Source organism: Hordeum vulgare, chromosome 5H (genome assembly GCF_904849725.1).
Source record: "Hordeum vulgare subsp. vulgare chromosome 5H, MorexV3_pseudomolecules_assembly, whole genome shotgun sequence".
NCBI classification, from domain to species: domain Eukaryota; kingdom Viridiplantae; phylum Streptophyta; class Magnoliopsida; order Poales; family Poaceae; genus Hordeum; species Hordeum vulgare.
Genome location: NC_058522.1, coordinates 338,629,063 through 338,651,841, shown reverse-complemented (window position 1 = coordinate 338,651,841; position 22,779 = coordinate 338,629,063). Strand labels below are relative to the sequence as shown.

The following is a 22,779-nucleotide window of genomic DNA, read 5'->3' as shown; positions in this document are numbered from 1 at the left end:
GTCAATGTGATGTAGGCATGCATTCCGTGTGTAGTCATACGTGCTTAGGGCATGACATCTATTGTCCATCCCTCCCGCGGCAGCGGGGTCCAAGAGGATACTACGAGACATTAAGGTTCTCCTTTTAATAAAGAACCGGAACAACGCATTAGCACTTGGTGAACACATGAACTCCTCAAACTATGGTCATCATCGGGAGTGGTTCCGGTTATTGTCACTCCGGGGTTGCCGGGTCGTAACTACAACTTACAAGATCGGATCTAAAACACACATATATTGGTGACAACATAATAATTTCAGATCTGAAATCATGGCACTCGGGCCCTAGTGACAAGCATTAAGCATAGCAAAGTAGTATCAACATCAATCTCAGAACATAGTGCATACCAGGGATCAATCCCCGTCAAAACTAACTCGATTACATGATAGATCTCATCCTACTCATCACCGTCCAGCGAGCCTACAAATAGATTACTCACGAACGATGAAGAGCTTCATGGGATTGGAGAGGGAAGAAGGTTGATGATGACGATGGCGACGATTTTCCCTCTCCGGAGCCCAAAACGGACTCCAGATCTATCCTCCAGATGAAGAACAGGATGTGGCGGCGCCTCCGTATCGCAAACACGACGAAATCTTCTCTTCTCATTTTTTTGGGCGAAAGTGAATTTATAGAGCTGAGTTTGGGGGCGGCAGAGTCACGTGGGCCCCACAAGCTTGGTTGTCACGGTCGGGGGGGGGGGGGGGGGTGGCCGCGGCAAGAGGGCTTGTGGCCCACTGGCCCATCCCCTCCGATGGATCTTTGCGCAGGTATTTTTCATATTTTCCAGAAAAATTCTCCGTAAATTTTCAGGACGTTCCGAGAACTTTCATTTCTGCACAAAAGCAACACCATGACAATTCTGTTGAAAACAACGTTAGTCCGGGTTAGTTCCATTCAAATCGTGCAAATTAGAGTCCAAAACAAGGACAAAAAAGTTCGGAAAAGTAGATACGATGAAGACGTATCAGTCGTTTGATCCTTGATCCAATCACACGAGGTTAAAGTAGTTGCCCAGATGGCGGGGATGACACGTGGTACGAGGGGCGGTACGAGCACGTGCGCTCGTACCACGTGTCATTAAGCGCTCTATTTGCTCCCTCGTAGCTCAGGTTTCCTCCCCAATGCTTTATGATGATAATTTATCACATTAATTGGTGTGGTTTCATCACCCTTTCTTGACATTCTTTTCTTAAACTTTCAAACACACCCGAAAACGACATCCCGATGAAAACATATGAAAAAAGTGCGTGCACGCGATAAAATCTGGCAAAGTATACTATGTAGGCACAAAACAAAGGTAAAACCATCCCAAATTTGGACTTAACTGGGTACATAAACCATGAGAACGAAGAGGTGCGAGAGGCGGTGGCCATGGGAGTCACACACACCCTTGGTGCACGACCAAGCCGTCTAAGGTTTTTCTTTGGTCCATTTTGCTCCATCCTTGCTGAAAACTAAAAAATATTTTTCTTTATTTTTTACATCTTTGTAAAATAGTATGTTAGAATTCAAATGTACAAAACTTTATATAAAAATCTAACATTTATGAGAAAGTAAAATTATATATGTTTTAGTTCTAGAAAAGCTATCAAATCCAATATGCATAAGTTGTAGAGAAGAAGCCGGAGGCAGAGGGAAAGAAAAGTCCACGAGGAAGAAAATGTTAATGGATTCCATATCTTGAATGACCATCAATCCCATTCTCTTGCTGGTGGCTAGCGACTACGAGAGCAGCGACACACACAAGGTTCAAAGAAGAAGACCCTGTTCGGCAACCATCTAGCTCCGTAAAATACGGGAGCGGATGGAACGCCGTTTTCACGACTCTACAAAAATAGGTTGCAGACCGCTCCGCTCTGGCCGCTCCAGGAGCGAAGCTGCGGAGCAGGGAGCTGTTGAAAAGGGCCGAAGTTGCTGAAACGAAAGGAAGATAAATATAAATATAACAATTTCATAGCATCAACGCTACCAATATTCGCTGGCCCCCGACCTTGTAGCGAGATCGCCAATTAATCGACCAAGAAAAAACTTGATATAACCAATCACCCAACGGCGAGGAATAAAAGAAAAAGGAAACACGGGAGTCCGAAAACCATTAACATGAAATCGGTTGAAGACAACAGACTAGGCGATTACCCGCCAATGCCTTATTTTCATCTGTTTTTGTTAATAAAAGTACAAAACATCTAGTAATTCTTTTACATATACATATCTCATGGGACGTTTTTATGGTGCTTTCTATTTTTATGTCTTGGATTGAATCATGGGAATGAGAATGAAAGGAAGGCCTAAACAAGGCAAGGAAGCGGGCACATGGTAGGGCACAGGAGGAGGCGATCCAGGGAGCGAGTGGTGGTGCGCGGTGCGGCAATCCCTTCTCCGCCCTACCCTATGCTTTCTTTGCGTCGCCATCTCCTTCCTTGCCTTCCTTCGTCTTCCCTTCCCTTCCCTTCCCCTCCCCAGCACAAGCCCGGCGCAGCACATACATACATACATACATACACACACATCGACTCAACTTCCCTCTTTCTCCACCGAAAGTCCAACCTTTTCGCTCCCAATCCACCACCCATCGCCCACCACCAATCCCCCCTCCCTCCCCCGCCCCCTCTCCCTCGTTCGCTTGATTCGATCAGAGAGAGCCCCCGCCCCCGCCCACGCCACCAGACCTCGACCAGTCAATCCCCTCTAGGGTTTCGCCTCTCGCGCCGCCCAATCGGATCCACCTCCAATGTGAGTTCGCCTGATTCCTCCGCCCCCGCGGTTCCTCCGTAATCATCCGAGCAGATTTGGTTCAATCCGATCGGAAATTTAGGCCGCACCCGTGCGTTTATTATTAATTTGATGCGCCATCCGATGCAATCCAGCTTGGAATTTCGGACCCTAGACGCCTTTGCGGATAGATTGGGTGGCCGATTTGTTAGAATCCCGCAGATTGACCTTCGGATATTTGAGATCTCGGGCTTCCCGTAGCTATGGGGTTGTCCCTATATGGATTTCGTTTTGGTCCTCTTTTAAATTTGACGTTTCTGTGGGTTCTCCCCTTGCTGGAACCGCAGGATGACGATGAGCGATGACGGAGACCGCACCTGCCCGCTCTGCGCCGAGGAGATGGACATCACTGACCAGCAACTCAAGCCCTGCAAATGTGGCTACGAGGTACTATCCTCATCAGCGACTAACCCCTGCCCTGCCTGCACAACAACCAGGACGCTCTCTCATTGTTTTGTTTCTGTATGTATGCGACTCTGCAGATTTGTGTCTGGTGCTGGCACCACATCATTGACATGGCTGAGAAAGAGGACACAGAGGGTCGTTGCCCTGCCTGCCGCACACGCTATGACAAGGACAGGATTGTTAAGATGGCTGCCACTTGTGACAGGTAATCCCCGACTCCAACTTTCACTTTATATGCATTCTCTGCCTCCGAGGGCTGCCATGCTTAAGCCATCAACCGGAGATTCCTTTTCTAGATTACTCAGTGCGCGAAAACTCTTTCCTCATGTATATTGCGATGATAGACTTGCAACTTACGTTCATTCCATGTATACAGAACGGTAGCAGATAAAAATACAGACAAGAAGCAGAAGACCCAAAAGGTTAAGTCAAAGACACTAACTGTGGAAGCTAAGAAGCATCTGGCCAGTGTCAGAGTTATACAGAGAAACCTGGTCTACATAATTGGGCTACCTGTAAATTTATGCAATGAGAGTGTGAGCACATTATTCTTTCCTTATGTCTCGATTCTTTCTTCTGAGAGAAGATTTGGATTCTGTTATGCTGAGTGACACTGTAAATTCTAGCTCTGACGCCAACATTACTATTATCCTTTGTTTTAGGTACTTGAGCGCAGGGAATACTTTGGTCAGTATGGAAAGGTTTTGAAGGTTTCAGTTTCACGTCCTACCGGGGCTCCTTCCCAGCAGACATCAACAAACAACGGTATCAGCGTGTATGTCTACAAATGACACTAATGATCTTTTCAACATGCATACATATTGGCCGATGCTACAATCACATTGATATATCGAGTGACTACTATCCTACCTTTGTGTACTATACGTGCCTGTAGCCTTCAATACTTGCTTGAGCTATATAATTGTTTGTATGCGACTAAGAAAGTACAGTGAGAGTTTGGTTGTGTATTAGGTGGTTTTCCATCAAAAGTAAGTTCAAATAATCGTCGATTCTAACATGACATGTCCTTGATACAACCACGTCAATTTCAGGCTAATCTAATCTAAGTATTGACCGAGGGCCGCTAGAATTTTATAGCATCTGTAAAGAACATTTGATAGCTTTATAGGCCACATGAAAGATGTAGCTGTCTAGTGTCGTAAAATCCAGGAATCTTGTATAATATATATAGAAGTGCCTGTTTCAGTCTTCTCATGAATTTATCGACCAAATTATTTTGGATGAGGCATTCCCATGTTTACTGATGCTAGTTCAGATTTTTGCCTCTGAAACTATCAGTTTCCTTAGGGTAGATTGTAGTTCTTTGGTGAGTATAAAATTTCACGTTTGTTTTGGGTACTCCATGTTTCTCTCAGGAGTCGTATAGCACTGGCTTGATGTACTTATGGTCCTGATATTTTAAAAATATGGAAAGCTTGGTCTTTGGAATTACTTGAGTCTGTTGAATGTAGTACACCTTTATTCAGCTTAGTTATCTAATAACACTTAGAAACAAAAGAAGGCTTAAAGGAAACATCAGTTTTCCTGAAAATAAGGAGACCCACAATTGAAACTCTGGTGGACTATGTCCATCATGTCTACTCAGAGGCTCAGAGCTATTTAGTAGCTATACTCTTAATGGATAACCAACATAAGATGTATGGTTCCTATTCTCTCCATAATTGTAGACACCATTAGATGTGTTGAAATGCTGGCTCACTAGTTATTACTGTGATATGTTCAGATATATTACTTATGCCAAAGAAGAAGAGGCCATCCGGTGTATTCAGGCTGTACACAATTTTGTCTTGGAAGGGAAAGTGCTAAGGTTAGCCTTATACCCTGTATCTTCTCTAGCAGTTTTGCACAATATTGTTATTCTAAAGTTTTTCTATTGTTGCAGAGCATGCTTTGGCACCACGAAATATTGCCATGCATGGCTGCGGAACATGGTACAATTGATGCTTCATTCTGACAGCCTTTACCAGTACTCTACCTATTGATATCTTTCTCAGTGCTTTGCCATTTTTTTTCTCAGACATGTGGGAATCCAGATTGTCTCTATTTGCATGATGTAGGCAGTCAGGAGGATAGTTTCACTAAAGATGAGATAATCTCAGCATATACCAGGTAACACTCAACTTCCTTGTAACTTGCAATGTGGAACCACTGTTCTTCCTCTGCTTGCTCCATCTGTTCTGCTCCAAGCATGTAAATCCGGGCTCATATAATGCTTGTATTTTTATTTTATATTGCAATTTTGCATTCTTGCTGTATATATATTCTCTTTATTTTAGAAGAAGCTCCTGGTCTAATGTTCGGCTTCTCCCTACGCTAATGGCCATGGCTTACTAGGAAGTTTTGCCTTTTGCCGGAATTGGATTTGAATTTGGATGTCTAATATTGTACTACTACTTATTTTTGGTAGTTTGGTTCCATACGAGCTCTTGTCTCAGTTAGACATAATTAACTAAATTAGTAGATTCAGTTGGTATTTCAACTCATTTTCTGATATTTCTATCAGGAGTAGGGTTCCTCAAATGGCGTCTAGTGTTTCCCAACGACGTGCAGGAACTGTATTGCCTCCTCCAGCAGAGGATTTCTCTTACAGTGCGGTGGTTTCAGCCAAACATACAATCAAGAATGGGACAACTGTATGTTTTAATATTGGACCATTAGAAATTATTTTTTCTTGATTTCGTACTGCTTTATCCTACCTAGATATTTTGTTGATAATTCTGTTTTTGTTGGTTTACACTATGTTGATACACCAATGGCCTTATTTTTCTGTGCAGAATACCACAGGCCAGTCAAGACTGTCACCTCCAAACAGTAGTTCAGGGAGGTCCACGCTTCCATCAGCTACTTCATGGTATGCTTCCTCCCTAGACTGTTCTGCCACATTTAAAATGCAACGTGTCGCTAAATTTGTGTGTGTACAGGGGGCATCGTGATTTGAACACACGGACAACTGCGACTGAGGTGGCATCCTCGCAATCTCTTAATAAATCAAAATCAGAGGCGCATAGTAATTCACTTTCAAGTTCTATAATTTCGAATTCAAGACTACCTTCTTCATGGAACGATGATACAAGTGCAGTACTGAAAATTACTGAAGGACGGCAAGTATCAGAACGAGATACTTTGTCCAAAACCTTGAAGCCATATAGACCTGGTATTGCAAAGGAAACTCAAGCTGTGACATCACTGGAGTCTTCGTTGGACATAGACTTTTCTACAATACCTTCAGCCTGGAATGATGATGAAGTTGTAGCATCAGATGAGACCTCGAAAGGAAGTGAGGAAAAGCAAGTTGTAAATGGAAAGTTTATTCCTTCAGCATCCTCAAAACCAATGGAATCGGGCCAGATAGGGTCTAAGTCATCAACATCACCAAAGAATGGCGAAGTTGTAAACAGTTCCAAGCAAAATCTTGCAGATTGTGTGCCACATTCAGCAATATCTTGTTCTGTTCTAAAGAGGGACGATGTTGAGAGTAGACCTGGGGACACAGAAGTCGAGAAGTTGTCTGTTGGGGTAACTTCAGTAACTTTAGATAGCAAAGATACAGTTCATAGCATGGCAGAAAACCAACAGCTGGGTGCAGTCCCCAGCACTTCCGTTGTGGTGCCTTTGAGTCAAAGTTTGAACAAGGAACAATCTCATTTGAAGCTTGCCGGTCTTTCATCATCAGAAAATAAGGACTCCGTACTTTCTTGTCAATCTAGTTCTGATAAGCATCTTGACTGGAGCTCAGAGCTGCAAAGTTGTCGTGTGGCTTCTCCTTCGAATGACATATGGAATTCTTCTGTGGCCACTGATAAACCCCATGCCACTGCGAACACATCACATATTTCTTTGTGGAATGATAAAGAAATTAACCCTACTTCGACAAGTGATGGTAGAACTTCTGGCACCATGCTGCAAACCAGGTTATCTTCAACCGACAATGCTTCTACCCTGTTGAATGGACGTCGAGAGGGGCTAGGACCTATGTATACACCTGATATGGTTTCTGAACATTCTGGTATGCGAAACCACCAGCATAGAGCACTGGATGCAGCAAGAAATGATAACATAGGCAGTTTTGGCAATGCTGCAAGTGGAAATAAAGACGAGGGCAGCATAATTTCTGATATATTGTCTTTGGAGTTTGATCCATGGGATGAGTCGTATTCAACGGCGAACAATTTTGTTAAGATGCTTAATGAATCTGAAAAAAACGATGCACTTTTCAATGCACCTTCATGGAAATCAAAAGGCACCAGTAATGAGTCTAGATTTTCGTTTGCTAGACAGGATAACCAACGGAACTTCCAAGATTCATCTTTCAGAAATTGTGGCAGTGATCAGAATTTTAGCTTGCTATCCCAGAATTCTCATGGCAACAGCTATCAGAATGGTGTTGCATTCCAATCGCTGGAGGAAGATTTTTCGAAGAGCAATCATCTTGCTATGTCAGACATAGCAACTGCTGGTGAGTATGATACTTGTGTGTTCTGTATTTCACTGAAGAGGAAAGTATTTTTGTGCCGCAGTTGGAAGTTCTTTCTAATAGATTTGTATCTTGATTGATTTCTTTCAAATGTTGTCACTTGCATATTAAAGGAATATACAATATGCATTGCAGTATTTTTCATCGAGCATGGGTAAACCTTGCAACTCATGTAAATAGGTTATTGATTATCTGTGATACCATACATTATATTTGTGATATTTCTGTGTGCAATGGCTCATTGCTGATGTGTTTTATTCTCAGGCTCTTCAAGGTCTAAAATATCTGCACCTCCTGGATTCGCGGCACCAGCTAGAGTCCCACCTCCTGGATTTTCATCTCAGGATGGGTTGAATCCCCCACCTGGATTTTCTTTAGGATTCTCATCTCAGGATATGTTGAATCACCCTCATGGATATCCTTCTGGATTTTCATCTCAGGCTGGATCTAACCCCCACCATGGATTTTCATCTCAGGCTGGATCTAATCCCCCTCACGGATTTTCATCTCAGGCTGGGTCAAACCCGTCTCGTGGATTTAATTCTGGATTTTCATCCCAGGATGGGTCTAATAATATTCCTCCCGGGTTTTCTTCCTTTTCTGGTGGGTTTTCATCCCAGAATGGGTCTAACCAAGCGTATGGCTCCACATTCTCAGGTTTGTTTACTTTCCCTATCTTATTTGCTTCTCCAAAACCAAAAATAATTTCAATTTCTCATACATTTGTTATGCTTGGCAGAAACTCGTCTACTTGACAATCTTTTTGGTAGCCACACCAATCAGTATCAACCTCAGATATCTAGACACACGAGTGACATAGAATTTATTGATCCTGCTATATTGGCCGTGGGCAAAGGGCGGATGCCAGTTGTTGGTGATTCAGGATTGGATTTGAAAAACACTCCTTTTCCAGCACAATTGCAGACATCAAATAATGATCCAAGGCTTCAACTACTTATGCAGCAGAGCATGCCGTCTCATCAAAATCTCAGATATACTGACCATGTTCAAGATGCATTCAACCCTATTCAGAATGATAATTATCTGGCATCCCGACTTCTGCCACAGAACCATGGTTCTCTATCCCCTTATGCACAGATGTCACTCCAGCAACCTAGAAACTCGCAGCTTGCAAATGGTCACTGGGATGGCTGGAGTGATTTGAGACAGGGGAATAATGTTCCCATGTCGGACATGTCGAGGATGTTATATCCAACTGAAGCTAACAACTTTCACATGCTGGGTTCAAATGATATGTATAACAGAACCTTTGGACTTTAATTGTCTTTGAAGGTGAATATTGACCTCTCGGCGTCTATTTTGGGCTGTGTCTTGTTCTGAAAGTAACTGGTTGCACAGTGCTTGTCTAATGGTTGTGCTAATGAGCTGGTACGTGAAAGTTCTACTGGAAGGCAGTTGATGCAAATGGGCCGACACGATCCTGAGTTTGAACTATATCTTCCAAGCACAAGGTATGTGTTTCCACCATTTTATCCACTAATTTGATATACGTGTGTGCGTCCCTTTTTTTGTCCTTGTGTGATTATAATTATGCTTTGTGTGGTGTTGTGGACGTTGCTGGATGTGCCGTCATGTTAATGACCGCTGCTTGTTCCCTTGCTTGGTCATCAGGTTCCTTTCTAGGCGAAGTCAATACATGAAACAGGTGGTCCTTGAAGTATATGGAAGCTGGCTTGAGAAGGGAGACACCGATTAGCTTCTGTTCTATTTCACCATTGTAGCTGTGTAAATGTTTTCTTGCCTTGGGGAATCGAGGGACTCCTTTGTACATGATTTTGTAACTTGCCGCTGGTAGGTCCTGTGGTGCATAGAAAGCTCATGTTTTGGTGTGGGGTTTGTTGGACCAAAAACTGAAAGCAAATGTGACAATCATCTATAGCTGAGCTGACAATTGTTTGGCATCAAACTGAAGAAGGTTTTTGAGTAAATTTGATGTTTGTTAGTACTTCACTGTGGCTCAACTGACAATTGTTTTGAGTACATTTGATGTTTTGGAGTAGCTATTATGTGCTCTTCCCAAGCAAGCTTTTGGATCATCTTTGTAGTATGGTTGGATTAACACGGTATGTTAGTTTTGAGATGAACAAGCAGTTCCATCTTATTTGGTACTCCTTCCGTCCCAAAATTCTTGTCTTACATTTGTCTATTTGTCTATATATGAATGTATCTAGTCATGTTTTAGTATTTGGATACATTCATTTTTAGACAAACCTAAGACAAGAATTTTGGGACGGAGGGAGTATGTGATTTTGAATGCAAACCCTCGCCCTTTCATGTTTTCCATTTGCCCGTCACCCCCCCCCACCCCCCCCCCCACCCCCCCCCCCTATCCTTTCTAACAAGGATGACATCTTAACGGTTTGAAACCATTCTGAAGCAGAAAACAACAGTTCCAGATCACCATTCTTTCACCATCAAATCCCCAATTTGGACATAAGCTAGAGCTAGTGTAATTCACAGCTTTCAAATCATCACCAGGAAACAGAAAGACTAACTAACACATGAGCATCTCCTTCTCCTTGCTTACATGAAAAGCGTCTCTAATGAATCCTGGTTCTACCTGAGGCCCGGCCGCATGAGCATTTCATCAAACGACGCGTTCTGCTCCAAATCGGCGCTGTTGTCCGTGTTGATTGAGACAGAACCCATGGACCTCTTGGACATGAGTTGCTGGACTTGGGGCGCCTCCCGCTGCACCTCGATGGCGATGGCGTCCTGGATCTCCTTGAGCACCTCGGAGATGGTTGGCCTCTGCGCACCCTTTGGCTTGACACACATGATGCCCACCTCTGCGATCTTCCACACCGACTGCAGGTCGTAGCCGCTATTTAGCGATGCGTCAATGATGGCGTCGATGTTCCCACTCTCGATGTGTGACCTAGCCTGCAATTTCAGTTCATCCATCAGCAGCATTGCTCGTCAATATAGACTTAAACCAAACGCAGAAAGCTAACAGATCGCAAGATACTTACCCATGCCACAATGTTACGGCAGTTGAGCCCAAAGTTATCACTAGAGATTGGCTCGTGGCCAGAGATTAGCTCAAGTAAAATGACACCAAAACTGTAGATGTCGCTCTTCTCGGTTAGCTGCTGAGAGATGTAGTACCTACAAGTTGCCATCGAAAGAAGAAAAGTAAAATTATACATCAGATGCTACCAGGATAGCGAACACTTTGATAGTTCAAATCACTGAACCATGGCACAGAAAACAAACATCATAAGCTCAGCAAATATGGTCTTACTCTGGATCAAGATACCCAACCGTTCCACGAACTATGCTTGATACATGAGACCCATCGACCGCAGGTTTTGATAGGCCAAAGTCTGCCACTTTTGCCCTCATGTTCTTGTCAAGTAAAATGTTACTACTCTTAACGTCTCTGTGAATTATGGTTGGGGAGCATCCCGTGTGGAGGTACTCTATACCTGATATTTGCAAGGTTCAAGAACGGAAAAAAGAGATTCAGAATTTTCAGATTGCATGCTTAGTAGAAGAGGAGGGAAACTGAGACAGACCTTTCGCAGCATCTTCTGCTATCTCAAGGCGCTTAACCCAGCTAGTTATTTTCACATCATTAGGTCCTCCTGTGAACATCATCAGAGGTTTTATATATTATACAATTATATTCCACGGAGTAAGGAGCACATTAATCTAACAGTTCATGTCAGTCCTGTGGCTCAAGAGTGAAGAATAGACCTCAAAATTCAGATACTTAATTTTTTTCTAAATTTCTGTGTACTACGGGAATTTCTTAATGGTTCACGGCAACTTTTCGTTTAAGGGTAATAATCAGAAACGTCAGGCATGTCCACATTATAGAACAAAAAGTTGGCCTATAAAAATAAACTGGTCAGAGTACAAGCTTGAGTCAACCAACTAAACATGTGGTAATTAATATACCCTGCACTTCTAAAGATCCTAAATACAACTGCGTGACAAAGTTTTGCTGCTAAAGAAACATTATACCAACAGTATGCTGTTGATCCCACCAAACAAATTTAACATCAGCTAAGGGCACTCACCACGAAGGTGCTCTTTTAGTGTTCCATTGTGCATGAACTCATACACAAGTATGTTCTTCCCGTCTTGCTGACTGTAACCAAGGAAGGTTACCAAGTTCCTATGATGTATTCTCGAAAGCAACGCCACCTGAAACGTAAAGCCAGCTAACTCATTAGGACAACATCCAAAAGAAAGAAATGCATGAGAATATGGTACATCTTGCATGCAATGGTGCAGTCATATCATGATATGGATGTTCAGTAGACCTTTACAGGAGATTACAAGAGGGATATCTAGATACAGAATGCAAAGGACATTTCAAAAGGCACGCGTCAGGCACCGGAACTGCAGAAACATAGAGAAGGATTTCCCCTGACAAATCTAAGATCTATGATGATATGGCTGTTCAGTAGACCTTTAGAGCAGACTACAAGAGGGATGTTGGTAGAGGCTAGGGTTCTACCAGGTCTCGGACGTAGGTTGTAGGGGTGGAAGTGCGGGCTGCGAGGTTGGGGACGCCGGCGGTTGGGCGCCGTCGCGGCGTGAGAGAGAGAGAGAGAGGCGGCTAGGGTTTGGGGCTCCCGTCTCCCTCAGGAGACGACAACAGAATACTGTTTATTGTCTGCTTAATATCGAAGGGGTACATGTGTTTATATAGGAGGACATCCTCCACTAAACCCTAGATAACTTGGACTCTAATATAACTTGGACTCTAAGATAGGTAAGATAACTTGGGCTAAGCCCGTAATTAACCCTGCCCATTGGGCCTCCTCCGCTGGTACGTTGTACCGGTCATAACATCTCTCCCCGCCTTCTCAAACAGCTCGTCCTCGAGCTGAACATCTGGAAACTGCTGGCGGAAATCGTTGAGCTTCTCCCAAGTCGCTTCCTCCTCTGGCAGGCCGGTCCACTGTACCAAGACATGCCAGACGCCGCGACGCTGCTGCGCCTGCAGCACCTTCGCCACCTGTGCGGAAGCTGGAAGGAGTTGGCCATCCGAAGTAGGAGGAAGGGCCGGCGTCGCTGCAGGAGGGTCCCCGCGGTAGGCCTTCAGTAAGCCGACATGGAAGACGTCGTGGAGGCGAGAACCAGCCGGCAGCTCCAAGCGGTATGCGAGTGTGCCGACACGCTCCAGCACACGAAAGGGACCGGCGTAGCGAGGTCCCAATTTGCGCTTGGAGCGCGGGTCCAGAGACTGCGTGGTCCCGTGGAGGAGGCGCAGCCACACCCAATCGCCCACCGCGAACTCCGCCTCGCGATGATGAGCATCGTAGTACTTCCGAGCCAGCTGATGTGCTTGGAGAAGACGCTGGCGTGCCTCAGCCAGAATGTCGTCGCGGGTGCGGAGTAAGTCGCCCGCCGTCTCGAACCGAGCCGTCCCAGGCTCGTAAGGGAGCATCGCCGGAGGTGGGCGCCCGTAGACCACCTCGAAAGGCGTGGTGCGCAGGGCGGAGTGATAGGAGGTGTTGTAGCAGTACTCCGCCCACGCCAACCAGTCCACCCAAGCTCGTGGACGATCACCAGTAACACAGCGCAGGTACATGGCGATCACCTTGTTGACCACCTCGGATTGGCCGTCTGTCTGAGGGTGGAACGCCGTGCTCATGCGGAGCTTCACGCCCGCCAGTGAAAAGAGATCCCGCCAGACATGTCCCGTGAACACGGGATCACGATCGCTGACGATGGACGACAGAAAACCGTGGAGGCGGACGATGCCGTCGAAGAAGGCCCGCGCCACGGAGGCGGCTGTATATGGATGACCCAGGGCGATGAAGTGCGCGTACTTGGAGAAGCGGTCAACCACCGTGAGGATGACGGACTTGCCGCCCACCTTGGGAAGGCCCTCGATGAAGTCCATGGAAATATCCGCCCAAACCTGGGAGGGTACGTCCAGCGGCTGCAGTAGACCCGCGGGTCGTAGTGTCTCCGTCTTGTTCCGCTGGCACGTCACGCACGACCGCACCCAGTCGCGGACCATCGCGCCATCACCGGGGATGTAAAAATCAGCACGGAGACGATGGAGAGTCTTCTGCACGCCCTCGTGCCCTGCAGAGTGCGCCAAGGTCAGGACCTGGTGGCGCAGGTCGCCATGGTCGGGCACGAAGATGCGGCGGCCATGTAGGAGCAGCCCCTCGTCCAAGCGCCAGGGCGCGTCCAGCTCGCCGGCGTCAAGGCGCTGGCGCAGGCCCTGGGCGTCCACGGCCGTCGAAGTTGCCCGGCGAATGTCGTCGATGAAGGCGAAAGATGGCCCGGAGCGAATACACATGATAGTACCAGCCATGGCGACGTCGTCCGCGACCGTGTTGAGACGGCCGGGGCGGTACTCAACGGTGAAGTCGAAGCCAAAGAGCTTGCTGATCCACTGGTGTTGCGGAACTGTGGAGAGGCGCTGGTCCAGCAAGAACTTGAGGCTGTAGTGGTCCGTACGCACACGGAATGACCGGCCCCAAAGATAAGGCCGCCAGTGGCGCACCACCTGAACCAGCCCAATAAGCTCGCGCTCGTAGGCCGCGAGCTTGTGATGGCGAGCGGCGAAGGGGCTGCTGAAGAAGGCGAACGGTCCCTCGTCCTGGTGGAGGACGGCGCCGAAGCCGATGCCAGAGGCGTCGCAGTCCACCATGAACGGCATATCAAAGTCCGGCATCTGGAGGACGGGTCCCGTCGTGAGCGCCCGCTGGAGAGCCTCGAATGCCGTAGTCGCCTCCTCGTCCCAGGAGAAGGCGTCGCGTCGAAGGAGACGCGTCAGTGGCACGGCGATGAGGCCGAAGTCCCGGATGTACTTCCGGTAGTAGCCGGCGAGGCCCAAGAAGCCGCGGAGCGCCCGCGGTGACCGCGGGATCGGCCACGCGGCGACGGCGGCGACCTTGTTCGCGTCCATCGCTACCCCGTCCGCCGAGATGACGTGCCCCAGGTACGCGACGGAGGTCGTGCCGAAAGAGCACTTCGAGCACTTGAGGTGAAGACAATGCGCTCGAAGCTCGTTGAAGATGATGGCCACGTGTAGGTGCTCCGCCCAAGATGCACTGTAGATGAGAATGTCATCAAAGAAAACAAGCACAAAGCGGCGCAAGTATGGGCTGAGCACGTCGTTCATCAGGGCCTGGAAGGTCGCCGGCGCGTTGGAGAGGCCGAACGGCATCACCAGGAACTCGAAGTGGCCATGGTGAGTGCGGAACGCCGTCTTCTCGATGTGGGTGCATGCGCACCTGATGGTAGCCCGAGTGAAGGTCGAGCTTGGTGAAGAAGCGCGCTCCGTGTAGCTCGTCCAAGAGCTCATCCACGACGGGGATGGGGAACTTGTCCTTGGACGTCAGGGCGTTGAGGGCGCGGTAGTCGATGCAGAAGCGCCATGTGCCGTCGGGCTTGCGCACAAGGAGCACCGGGGCGGAGAACGGCGATGTCGAAATCTGGATGATGCCCTGCGCGAGCATGACCGCCACCTGACGCTCGAGCTCGTCTTTCTGCAACTGAGGGTACCGGTACGGACGCACGGCTACAGGTGCCGTGTCCGGCAGCAGGTGGATGCGGTGGTCACAGGGCCGCGCGGGAGGGAGGCCCTGTGGCTCGTCGAAGATGTCGTTGTGCTGCTGCAGGAGGTCGGCCAGGAGGGGATGCGCCTCGTCCAGTGCGGCCGCCATCAACTGGAGCTGTGGAGTCACGGCGCCGGAACCGCCGATGCCTGTCCACTGAACGCGACGGCCGCCCTCGCGCCAGAAGATGAGGGACAGCACATCGAGGTCCCAAAGGATGGGGCCGAGAGTGGACGGGAAGTCGATGCCGAGGATGAAGTCGTAGCAGCCCAGGTCGATGCCGACGCAGTCGATGGAGAACGGCTCGTCGCCGATGAGGACGGGAACCTGCCGCGCCACCCCCTGGCAAGCAAGGCGGTCCCCGTTGGCGACGGTGACGCTGAACTTCTCCGAGCCCACCGGTTGGAGTGCGAGGCGGCACATGGCGTCCCCGGACAGGAAGTTGTGCGTCGAACCCGTGTCCACGAGCGCGGTGAGACGCTCCCCGTTGATCGTCACCGGAAGCAGCATCGTCTTTGCCGTCTTGATGCCAGCCATGGCATGAAGGGAGACAACGAAGGCGGTCGCGTCGACCAACCCGTAGGTCGTGACGCCGGCCTCGGAGAGTGTGGTGGCGTCGAGCTCCGCGGTGAGGGCCTCCACCTCCGCGTCGTCGACGGTCTCCAAGTAGAACAGGCGGGCGCACGTATGACCCGGCGCATACGGCTCGTCGCAGTTGAAGCACAGGCCCTTGCGGCGCCGCTCGAGCTGCTCGGCCGACGTCAAGCGCCGGAAGGTGCATGTCGGCGCGGGGGCAGCCGCAGTAGCGGCCGGCAGGGCAGGGCGTGTCGGGGTGGCGGCCGCCGGGGCGGGGCGGGTCGGGGGACGCGTGCCGCGGCCCGGGAACGCGTGCTGCAGGGCGTTGGCGCGCTGCTCGTACGCGCGTGCGTAATACATGGCCGTCTGCAGGTCCTGGGGGTCGCGCCTCTTGACGTCGATGCGGATGTGGTCGGGAAGGCCGCCGACGAAGAGCTCGGCGCGTTGGCGAGCCGTGACGTCAGGCGCATGGCAGGCCAACGTCTGGAAGCGGTCGGTGAAGTCCTGCACCGAGGTGGTGAAGGGAAGGCGACCGAGCTCGGCCAAGCGGCTCCCACGTATGGGGGGCCGAACCGGAGGAGACACAGGTCGCGAAAGCGCTCCCACGGAGGCATCCCGCCCTCGTCCTGCTCGAGGACGTAGTACCAAGTCTGGGCGGCGCCACGGAGGTGGTAGGAGGCGATCCACGTGCGGTCGGATGCCATGGTCCGCTGCCCCCTGAAAAACTGGTCGCACTGATTGAGCCAGTTCAGGGGGTCGACGGTGCCGTCGTAGGTGGCGAACTCCAGCTTGGTGAAGCGGGGCGGCTGCTGCACGTGTGGCGAGGCCGCGTAGGTGCCCTCGTGACGACCCAGCGCGGCGGAAGGAGAGTGCTGCGGCACCACGGAGCTCCCGGCGTACGGGTCAGTGTACCCGCCGAACCCCCCGAAGGTGGGGGCGGGTGGCTGCAACACCGTCGGTTGCAGCGGCGCCGTCGTGTAGGTCGGCGTGTCGATCCACGTCGGTAGCGGGGATGGCGACGGCGGCCACCGGATCTGGGTGATCGGCAGGCCCTGGGGCGCGACAGTGGCCGGGGACGGTGGCGCGAAGGGCGCCGCCGGCGGAGGCGGTGGTGGCGGGGTTGCGTACGGAGCCTGGAGGAAAGTCCGGAGGTTCGAGACCGCCAAGTTGAGGTCGCGGATCGCCGAGGACATCTCCGCCGGGGAGAGGACGGGGGCGGGTTCGGCCGCCAGGGCCGCGGTACCGGAGGCGGCCGGACCTGAGGTGGCTGGCGGCGGCGAGTGGTGCGGCGGCGGCGGCTGCTGCGAGGTGGCGGGAAAGGCGGTGGTGGCGGCGGTGGCGGTGGTGGGAAGGTCCGACAAACTCATCGAACCCAAGCTACCTGATACCAAATTGGTAGAGGCTAGGGTTCTACCAGGTCTCGGACGTAGGTTGTAGGGGTGGAAGTGCGGGCTGCGAGGTTGGGGACGCCGGCGGTTGGGCGCCGTCGCGGCGTGAGAGAGAGAGAGAGGTGGCTAGGGTTTGGGGCTCCCGTCTCCTGAGGGAGACGACAACAGAATACTGTTTATTGTCTGCTTAATATCGAAGGGGTACATGTGTTTATATAGGAGGACATCCTCCACTAAACCCTAGATAACTTGGACTCTAACTTGGACTCTAATATAACTTGGACTCTAAGATAGGTAAGATAACTTGGGCTAAGCCCGTAATTAACCCTGCCCATTGGGCCTCCTCCGTTGGTACGTTGTACCGGTCATAACAGATGTGTAGACACATAATGCAAGGATATCAAAAGGCAAGCGTCATGCACCGAAATTGCAGAAGAATAGAGAAGGATTAACCCTGACTAATCTAGGATAGACTATAAGTATACTTGGGGCAAGGGTTGTCACATGCTCACAGCACATTAACAGGTCATTAGATTGAAAAAGCGGCATGGTCGAACATATTCTTGTTCCACAATAGGGCTTTGATCTACCAAGCCATACTAAAAACAGCAACAAGTAAAGGCGCTGTGTTTATCTCTTCAACGGCGAAAAAAGTATGTACTGCCATAGAGCTACAATTGTAGTAGAAACATAAACGAGGCTAAAACAGAAGCATACCTCATTCAAGAATTCTCGGATGCCCTGATATGAGTCATTTGTGAGAAGCTTGACTGCGATCTCTCTCCCATCTGCCAGTTTTCCGTAGTATACTATGCCAAACCCTCCAGAGCCAATCCTCCTCTCAAATTTATCAGTAGCATCTTCAATTTCTGATAAAGCAAATCTGTGCGCTGTTTCTGTAGCTACTTCACTGAAATATGACCCTAGCTTTTTCGCTGGTGCTGCAAGAACAACAGTTTCTACAAAATGGCAAAATAAATCACTGCATGTTCTTACACAGTACCAGGAACGTCCACTGAGCCAAAGAACACATACCATGTGAAGGTTTTTTCTTTCTCTTGTGTGTACACAAACAGCACCCAATAGCAACCGCAAGTAACAAGATGGCCCCGACCACAGCACATACGATGATTATGATGGTGCCATGGCTAATACTATCACTTGGCCCCTGAAGACCATTGTTGCCTGACCAGCTGCAGCAGGTAAGAAGTTAGAACAGAAGGAACATCCTAAAGCACACTGTCGGGTCAGTTTTTTCTCAGTTTAAAAATGCCTTCAAATTCTAGGGGACAAATATATAGTTGTGCTCTCTACGTATGGAACCATTATATGTCACCAAATTTAAGTGAAGCTTGTCTAGCCACAGTAGGGTTCTCAAGCACAATATTACGCATTAATTAATCCAAAATATGCTAGCTACATCTGCCTAAAGAGAAAGTACTGACTTGAAAATAATGCTCTTCTTGGAAAGTGCCCTTGGAATATGTCCGGAAAGCCTATTGTCCTGAATATACCTGCAATGGTTGGAATCAGTAAGTGCAGTTCTATTTCTGTAAAGAATCTTGATCAAATGCATTTGTTAGAAAGATAAAATTAATAGCATTGACAAAAATTTGAGCACAGAGCATCAGGAAACAAAGAGAGGAAGGACAGTCTGGACCACTGTATCAACTTCCATTCTCCATAGTAAGGTGTTGGATAAACAAAGTGCACAAAATATGAAGAACTTACAACTCTTTGAGGTTAGGTAGTTCTCCCAAAGAGGATGGCAGTGCACCATTTAACTGATTGTTTTCAAGGTGGCTGCATATATATAAAACCACGCTGGATTAGTTCATTAGTTCAATAAATCCTGCAGAATGCTGCTCTATGACAAGAACTGCAAACTCACATATACTGTAGATTTCTGCATCCACTAAAATCAGGGATTCCACCAGAAAATAAGTTACCATCGAGTTTTCTGCATTTACAGAAATAGGCAGATCAGGCAAGAGAAAGCAAAACAAGAAAAAGGATGGAAAGAATGAACCATCTGAGCTTACAACTCGACCAATGCCGATAACTTTGTCAACTCCTCAGGGATACTTCCGGTGATGTTCTTCTCTGACAATGTGCTGTGAGGAACAATTCTTAGGCTCTATAACAAGGAATTAATCAATAAATCCAAAGTGAAGGCAGAATTACACGATCAAACTTATCATACATCGAAAGAACCCTGGGTGCTGCTTCTGAACTACATTGCACCCAGGTCCATGACACTGGTAAGCATGGATCACCACCCTCTTGCGCCCAACCTGCTTGAGGATATCGTGAGGCCAAGCTAGACATGGTGTTTGCTGTCAATATTATGGAACCGCTAAATTAGTCAACAAGTTTTTCTTTCCATATCAGAGACTACACTTGATTTGAAAACAAATAAGTAACAATTTTGGGCAACCGCTTACCATCTTGAGATCCCATGGTAATCTGAACATGTTTGTAAATTTCCATAGCATTCAAAATAGGTCCCTTTGAAGAATCATTTGTCTTCTTGAACTCAAAAGAGAAAACAAATGGAAGTGTCACATTTACGTAACCTGGTTGGTACAAACGATATTTCCCCTGCGCATTCTCCTCCACGTCAACGGTTGGTTTACTGAATAATGGCATGCCAGGAACCACCAACTTGAATTTCCTAGTTTCATCTGGGGCCAAATCTTCAATTTCTGCAAAATATGAGACTGCCCATGCATTTCCCGGGAACCCTTCCAAATCAAGCCGGTAGTTCAAGGATCCATTTTTGCCAACCACTGCTGTTTGCATGACTTTTTCAGGTGGTTCTAGTTCAGTACCGACGAATACAGGTTTTGTGGTCGATATTCTTTCAGTCCCTGGAGCAACATCAACAAGGTAATTCGCTCTCCTCAAAGAGTCAGATTCCCATATCCTATCAAATGGATCATCAGGGTACCTGAGAAATTCAAAGAAAGAGCACCCTTCAACTATCTTTTTTTTTCGTTGAACAAGGCATTTGATGTCAAAACTAAAAACACATGGTACTAAGCGAAGCGTGATCAGAACTTTGTTATGTCTACCCTCTCAAAAAAGGAAGAACTTTTCGTGGCAGTATGGCACAGTCAGACACTCTAGTGGTACAATATAACTGCAAACCTAAGTAGGACAGGAGATTGCAACAAGCACATGTTTCCAACGCCAATACAAAGTGATTGACAATGCTGGCACAAATATTATGTAGGAAAGCAGTACCTGACTGATTTATTGCCGTCAGCACCAAAATTTATCCTTGCAGACAGTGCAAGGAAGAACTGTGCCTCATAGTCAGTATAGTAGAGTGAACCGTTAAACTGGCGAAGCTCGAGCGTAGAGATAAAGGGCTGTCCTGTGCTGGCATTGGAGAGGCAGACACTGAGTGTCGGGGCAGCAGCCAAGATAATCGCCTCCTCTACCACGGGCGTGTCGGCATCATCGATTATGACCGTGGACCAGGGAGTCGCCCCGAGGGAGAGATCAAACTTGGGGTATACGTTGCTGTTGTCGAAGTTGCCGTAGAGGAAGCTAGCTCTGACGAGGTACCTTGTCCTGGTCCTGACATTCATCGTGTAGCAGTACTTGCTGGTGTCTGCTGGAAAATACCTGAGAGTTGAATATTGCTTCTGGAGCTGGTTTTGGACTGGCAGGTTTGTGGTCTGCCCACCGAAGACCAGCTTGGCATCAGAAGTCCACTGGATGCCAATGCCATCTGTGTAATCATCAGCTCCCCCACAATCCAAGCTGATGAAACCTGCACACAAGCCCAATTTGCTACTTTTATTTGCTGGTCCCCCGAGCTTAGCAAGTGGAGTATAGCATACATGTGTTGCATAATAAGAGGATGGAATCTGAAACTGTATGAGCGTGTATATGCTGCGCAAATCTCCTTAGAAATCTGGACTCTTCCGGCATCTAAGGGTATGGATTCTAGCCTAATCCTCCGTGGCCCAAGAATCTCGCGAGAAGAGAAGGAAGGGCGACTCACCAGGCTGAGCAGCGGAGAGTGCGAGGAGCAGCAGCAGCTGGAACTGGAGGAGAAGAGCGGCGGCGGACGCCATGGGGTTCCCTCGAGACCTCACTCCCACGGAGGCAAGCAAAGCAGAGAAGAGAAGCAGCTAGGAAACCTGAGCTGCTGCTTGTCCGTCGATCTTGAGCATCAAGGGATGGAAACCGACCGGATCCTCATCCCAGCCCAGGCACAGGCACAGTGCATCCTTCCTTCACTCCATTGTTTGTTTCAGCCGATGCGCTGCGGCCGCGAGCGGGGAAAGGCTCTGCTTGCTGCGGCTCCCTCCTCCTCTGGCTCCGGGTCCGGGGTCTGGGAAGTGGGAACACAGCAGAGCTGGAGGAAGAAGATGAGCACACGCCGTAATCCTTTTGCTGGGGAGGAAGAAATCAGCGGAGTGGGGCGGTTTGATTGTTCAAAAAATCGACAAAAGGAGGAGGGATTAGGGCGGCGAGAGAGAGTGCGTCTGTCTGTCTGTTGTCTCAGTGGAGAAAAGGCAGTGTGGAAGACAGTGAAAAAGAAAGACGAAAGGAGCCCCACCTGGGGAGAAAGGTGTCGCTGACAGGACGGGCCCGCCGCGGCTGGCAAGCCAAAGCGAAAGGGTGGGCGACACTAATTCTCTTGGAACTGTGTGGGCAGGCAGCCCTGTGGACCGTCTTGTGGCCCTTGTGGTGGGTGCTACCATGAGTGTAGTAGCAGTAGCTAGGGTGATGCATATGCATTTTCTTAAAAATGGTCCATTATGCCTGTAGAAATGAGTAGCTATGCGGTCATTTTATTATTAAATCAAAACTTAGTTGCTGGAGTATCTTGCAATGGTTTAACTATGATTAAATTTTGTTTTGTAAAGTGTACGCTAATTTGCTTAAGGCTAATCAATAAGAATGGATGGGGGCATCACAACAATGCGTAAGTCGGGGTTTAACCTCCTTTCCACGCACACGCACACACATCTCATATGCAAACGCGCACACACAAATCCATGAATTTCAATTAAAGGAAAACCATGCACAACGACGACCGATCGCTCGTACCCTAGCACAAGGCTAGGGTTTCTCGTGCCTCCCGTCGGTGTTGTCGCCGGTCTATCTCATCTTCAGTGGTCTTAGTACCATGGAGGCGTGGTGAATCCCGGTCTTGGCCAACGGAAGGGCGCCTTTTCTGATGCTTTTTAAGTTTTGTTAGGGTTTATGTCCTACTCAGAGATGCAAGGCGGAGGTGGCTCTCTGCAGATGGAATAAGGTCCTCCCCATCTAGCCCTCGTTCCGATGGTGTTCCTAGCATCGTCGGAGGATGTGTGGAGGCTTGTCTCCGACGGATCTCATGGGATTCGGTCGCCGTTTGTCTTAAGTGGATCCCTGTGGATTCGGTCTTCCTTCGTTTGTGTTCGTGTGCCTACAGGTTGGATACTCCCAATCTACTCTTTTCTTCATCGGTGACTGTTGTTGTTCTGGTGCGCTGGTCCTATGGGGCCTTAGCACGACGACTTTTCGACTGTCTACTACAAC

General features: G+C 48.6%; 2 protein-coding genes across 2 annotated transcripts; one reads left to right on the top strand and one right to left on the bottom strand.

The window, feature by feature from the left end:
* The first annotated feature begins 2,366 nt into the window (after positions 1-2,366).
* LOC123398966 lies at positions 2,367-9,681 on the top strand. The gene is made up of 14 exons (XM_045093403.1): positions 2,367-2,776; positions 3,103-3,202; positions 3,298-3,425; positions 3,597-3,756; positions 3,883-3,995; positions 4,965-5,048; positions 5,124-5,172; positions 5,259-5,350; positions 5,745-5,874; positions 6,016-6,092; positions 6,163-7,697; positions 7,980-8,372; positions 8,455-9,187; positions 9,348-9,681. Coding segments are annotated over exons 1-13 (3,405 nt in total). The 5' UTR covers positions 2,367-2,774; the 3' UTR covers positions 8,997-9,187; positions 9,348-9,681.
* A 445-nt stretch (positions 9,682-10,126) lies between these two features.
* Positions 10,127-21,765, bottom strand: LOC123452056 (probable LRR receptor-like serine/threonine-protein kinase At1g67720). The gene is made up of 15 exons (XM_045128630.1): positions 21,251-21,765; positions 20,482-21,016; positions 19,680-20,185; positions 19,439-19,571; positions 19,278-19,349; positions 19,127-19,195; positions 18,967-19,038; positions 18,681-18,749; positions 18,271-18,428; positions 17,953-18,194; positions 11,762-11,888; positions 11,255-11,323; positions 10,981-11,164; positions 10,709-10,844; positions 10,127-10,619 (listed from the first exon to the last, which is right to left on the bottom strand). The coding sequence occupies exons 1-15, from the start codon at positions 21,321-21,323 to the stop codon at positions 10,293-10,295; spliced, it is 2,772 nt and encodes a 923-aa protein (XP_044984565.1). The 5' UTR covers positions 21,324-21,765; the 3' UTR covers positions 10,127-10,292.
* Between the last annotated feature and the right edge of the window lie 1,014 nt (positions 21,766-22,779).